Consider the following 5,155-nt stretch of genomic DNA (forward strand, 5'->3'; position numbering starts at 1 on the left):
AAAAAAAAAAAAAAAAAAAAAAATCCATGCTAAAATGACCTAGCTTTGGCCACACGCACTGAGTGACCCTGGCAGCTTCGGCTTCCTCCTCTATAGGATGGGGATGGTTCTGCCTGCTTAAAGGGTGGCATTCATTGGGTGACAAAGTGAGACCCTGTGTTTTACACACACACACACACACACACACACACACCCAGACTAGCAGACTTTTTGGAACTCTGGGGAAGTGGGAGGCAGAGATACCATTCAAGGCACTGAGCCAGGGACCTTGCCTTCTTCCTTCCCTGGGTAGGGATGTGGCCTTGGCTGCTGCTGAGTCAGCTCAAGCACCGGCTGTCTGTAAGCATTTCCTTAACTGGGATTTTTGGCTTGTTTGTTCTTCCCAAATGAACATGAGGGCTTCGACTGTAAAGGGTAATGGTATAGCAGGATCTGAGCGTCTCTGGTCCAACACAGCAGCACTGTGTCACCAGCAGCCACACAGCGCATAAAGTGTCCAGAAGCCAGGAGGAGACACACTAAAACAGCTGCAGCTGCCCCCTGCCCTGGCCCCCATGTTTCAGAAGATCCAGACCTACGGCTAACACAATCAGTTTAACCTCATCTTACAGTAGCTCTGCATGTGTCCCTACCCAAGGATGACGGGGCCATGTTTCTTCCAATTTGTAGTTCACTTGCCATCTGTTACTGAGAGTGCTTTCTAACACTAGAAACTCAGAGCCAAGTCCTTCAAATAACAATTTTCTCTGAAAGGCATTCTTTTTGTGCTTCACAAGCTCCATGATGGTTTAAGTGATCACGGTGATACTTAGGTGATATGCCACAATCCAGGGGGTATACTTTATTCTGGTGGCACACACGGCTGTGAGGAAACAGCACTCAAACATCCATGGTATTTCTTCTTCTGCTGACACACAGCACTTCCTTGTCACTGTGCTTTCCTCGTCTGTAGCTCTGTCATGGCTCCACCTCTGTAATCCCCCTTTTCTCACTGCTGTCACAGCTTGGGCCCCGACCCCAGCTTGTCTGAACTAGCTCCATATCCACCTAGTCTTCTTGCTTCTGCACCCCCACAGACCGACCAGCCAGTCATCTATAAGACTGATAGGTGGAAAAGGCAATACTGAGAACAGAAGGGGGAAATGGTGGTTGGAATACAGGCAGGAAAAGGGTAAAGGTATACATGAAATCACCGTAATTCAAGGAAGGGAGAAAAGATAAAGAACAGGAGTCTATAGGAAGGAATGGTCATTTCCAGCCTGGGTTGTGTTGATGGGGACAAAAAAGAGAGAACCGAGAACCACCTCACAGAAGATATGCCAGTCAAGTGGACTTGAGGGGCAAGTGGGTAGGGTAGGCATGTGCAGCTTCCATCAGAAGTGAGGTCTCTCGACCTCTCAGAGCACACAGGATCACGTCTCCTCACCCCTTGATATCAGACACAGCAATGCGACTAGTAATGGTCAAAGGAAAGTGCACAGAGGGTTCAAAGCCAGCTTCTAGGCTCTCTTCCACTGCAACCCTGACCAACAGCATTCCACAGAGAAGAGGCTCTCCAGCTCAGGCCCCTAAAGCAGACCCATGGGGCAGAGCCCTCCTGCTAGTGCAGTGTGCGACGGACAGGTGACCCTTACTACCACCTCCCTGAGAGTTTGGAATGGAATGTTTTATCAGCACAGCATAACCCTGCCTATCCGGTCTGGATGGCAGCATGTGAATGGAAAAGTGCATCGGGTAAGGGCACCTGGGGGGTGGGGGCAGAGTAGCACTGGCAAAGCCAGGGAGCACCCCGGGGCAAGCTGGGGTGGCTGGAGTGTCAGATAGCTACAGAGGAGTAAAATAACTTGGGAAGTAAAGTTGGAAGAGCAGGCTCAGGGAATACTGTAAGGAGTCTCAAACACTAGGCAAAAGAATGATCTTGTGGCAGGGCATGGTGGCTGATGGCTAAAATCCCAGCACTTTGGGAGGCTGAGGTGGGCAAATCACCTGAGGTCGGGAGTTCAAGACCAGCCTGACCAACATGGTGAAACCCCATCTCTACTAAAAAATACAAAATTAGCTAGGTGTGGTGGCGCATGCCTGTAATCCCAGCTACTTGGGAGGCTGAGGCAGGATAATCACTTGAACCCGGGAGGCAGAGGGTGCCGTGAGTCAAGATTACGCCACTGCACTCCAGCCTGGGCAGTAAGAGCAAAACTCCATCTGTGCTTTCCATACAGGTGCTCCCCCGTCACAACAACCTATCTCAGACAGTTGGAAAGGTGGGGCTGGAGCCCAGGATTGATGACGAGGGATGTGGGGGTGCCGGGAGCCTCGGAGAGGGCGGCTTTCACAGAATGGCAAAGGCAGAGAAGTGAGTGCATAACCAACAAGCGGAAGCAGCAAACAGAGAAGTCAGTGAGAAAGGAAAGAAAATCACTCAAACCATCATTTAAAGTGAGGAGATCAAACAATATTAAGCTGCTTATAGACAGAGGGAAGAGAATGAGTGGCGGAGTGAGACTAACAATGCAGAGGACAGCCAGGTCCCACAAGTAGGTGGGGCCAGGACTGCAAGTACCAGACAAGGGCAGGGCACAAGGAGGATGGGGGGAATACAAGAACATGATGAGGGGGACACTCTCGGGCTCTACACCCAAAGCCCTGCTCCCTACTACTCACCTCACTGTAAGAAAATCCTCATCTTTACACCAGGGCCGACACAAACAATACGGTCACCTCCCACCTTCTGGTCCCTTCATGCATCACTCCCTACCAGTTCCTTACCTGAGAGGGAACTTGGACCACTCTACTCTCCAAACACCCACTGCTTCCTTCTGGGCATGGCACTCGCTATCCCCACAAGCAGGAACAGCAACCCCGGTCAAGTCCCTGGCTTTCTACCTGCTGAAATCCACCCCATCTTTTCAGATCCAGAAAGTGGATCTTGTCCCCAATGTGACGAGTCTCTTTTCCATTGAAGAGCATGGTAACTGCACATGCTGTCTCAGAAAAGCTATCATATTCCAAGTTATTTTTGCCAGGAATGGTGGCCGAAGCCTATAATCCCAGCACTTAGAAAGGCAGCTTGAGCCCAGGAGATTGAGACCAGCCTGAGCAATATAGCAAGACCCCATTCTCCACAAAAAAAAAAGTGTCGGGGGAGAAAGACAAAGTTATTTGTGCACTTGTCTTATCTTCAGCTATCAGATTCTACTTTTTTTTTTCTTTTTCTTTTTAGATAGTCTCCCTCTGTCATCTAGGAGGGAGCGTGGTAGCACGTTCTTGGCTCACTGCAACCTCCACCCCTACCTTGGGCTCGGGCAATCCTCCCACCTTGGCCTCCTAAGTAGCTGGGACTACAGGCACATATAACCACACCCATTTTTTTTTTTTTTTTTGGTAGAGACAGGGTCTGGCCCTGTTGTCCAGGCTGAAGATAAGCTTCTTAAGATGTGAAAGTACTCATCTGCATAAACCTCCTTAGCATTTGGTATAGCCCCATAAAGAAAAATTATAGAGTAAATGTTAATTGACTGCTTAAACTTCAGCTTTGGGATTTGTTATAAATAAAATTCCTTATGCTTCTCAGTGAAAACTGCAGTAGTCACGTGTTTAACTTTTACAATAGGAAAGCCTTTGGCAGGGGAAGAAAAGTAACCCTGGGAATTCTTTGCTAGATAGCAAGGAAGCACTTAAAGACTACTAGGGTGGAGGTAAAAGGATACAGGAACCAGCTTGATAGTTCCCCATTGTACAAACTTGAGATCAGTGGAGCATCAAAATTTGCTACTGCAGTTTTTGACATATACTAAAGAACCTGAATATACGTAGTGGCTCAACCTGTAATCCCAGCACTTTGGGAGGCCTAGGGGGTCGCAGATCACCTGAGCTCAGGAGTTCGAGACCAGTCTGGCCAACATGGTGAAACCTTGTCTCTACTAAAAATACAAAAATTAGCCAGACATAGTGGTGCATCTATAGTACCAGCTACTTGGGAGGGTGAGGCACAAGAATCCCTTGAATCTGGGAGGTGGATGTTGCAGTGAGCTCAGATATGTCTCTGCACTCTAGCCTGAGTAACAGAGTGAGACTCTGTCTCCAAGAAAAAAACCTGATTATATTGGCTTCTTTTATGAATCCAGGATAGCTATTATCATGTTAGCAATTTGGGGTGCAACTTCAGTCAAAAACTATCCAGACTTCACAATCTCCAAGCATTCACAGATTTATCCATAGTAATAACTATGTAAGGTATGGCAGAAACAGTGCACTTTACCTTGGGAAGAAGCATATGGTTCTGTGTAATGTCCATTATAGTGTAGCTGCGGAGGGGGAGGCATCACGTAGGGCTGGGGTTTAGGCTAAGAAATGGAGAGTTGGACACAGGGTTAAAACACATCGCTTACATAACACAGGTAAAGTTATTATCCACTGGATTCTTTCTGTTAAAAAAAAAAACTTCTACAAGAATTAAATATATGTGGAAAATAAACATGAAGACACAGTAGTTCTTACCGTATCTAGCATTTTATATTTCTTACTGTATCTAGCATTTTATATTTAAATGGCAATGCCAAGCCCTATGATTGATACCAAGGACATTAGGTAGCACAAGAAAATCTGCATTCAACAAGCTAAGAGCAAGAAGGAACAGACAGACATACATTTCCTTCTGTAAACATCTGAACATAAGCAGCTTATATGTATTACAGTCAATGTAATTAAAGTCATCTAATATCTGAAATATATACCAACTTATGATTACTCTTGGCCAGTAGTCCAAGTTCTTAATATTAAGGTCAGACCTAATATTCAAATATGTATAATATAAATATTAGGTTGGACCTATGGTAAAAAAAAAAAAAATCACCATTTCTTTGGTTAAAAATGATGAAATATCAGTACACTTGTATGGTTCAAACTCAAACTTAACACTATCGAAAGCATATTTTGTTAAGGAAAACATCACTAAAATATAAAAACAATCATATTTTCCTTTTTTCTTACCAGAGACATCCTTGAAGAAGACCTCCTCCTGATTGGGTTCATTGTGACAGTCTGAGTTGGCCTATAAAATAGGATGTCTCTGAGAAGAGCACATACACACTCTCTCTTAAACTCCACCAAAACAAGATATAGGAACATAAAATAATAAATATTCTAAGGCAAAAAA

The 5,155-nt window shown here is 45.5% G+C and overlaps 1 protein-coding gene across 1 annotated transcript in view; it reads right to left on the minus strand.

Annotated features, from left to right (window-relative positions):
• PTPN21 (protein tyrosine phosphatase non-receptor type 21) overlaps nucleotides 1–5,155 on the minus strand; it is a 90,215-nt gene that overhangs the window by 15,111 nt on the left and 69,949 nt on the right. Inside the window, exons 11-12 of the mRNA XM_017524633.2 lie at nucleotides 4,990–5,050; nucleotides 4,259–4,343 (exon numbers count right to left, since the gene is read on the minus strand). Of these exons, the coding sequence (XP_017380122.1) occupies nucleotides 4,259–4,343; nucleotides 4,990–5,050 (146 nt within the window). The remainder of the gene's footprint in view (nucleotides 1–4,258; nucleotides 4,344–4,989; nucleotides 5,051–5,155) is intronic.

The sequence above is a fragment of the Cebus imitator genome, unplaced genomic scaffold, assembly GCF_001604975.1.
Source record: "Cebus imitator isolate Cc_AM_T3 unplaced genomic scaffold, Cebus_imitator-1.0 Scaffold34, whole genome shotgun sequence".
NCBI classification, from domain to species: Eukaryota; Metazoa; Chordata; class Mammalia; order Primates; family Cebidae; genus Cebus; species Cebus imitator.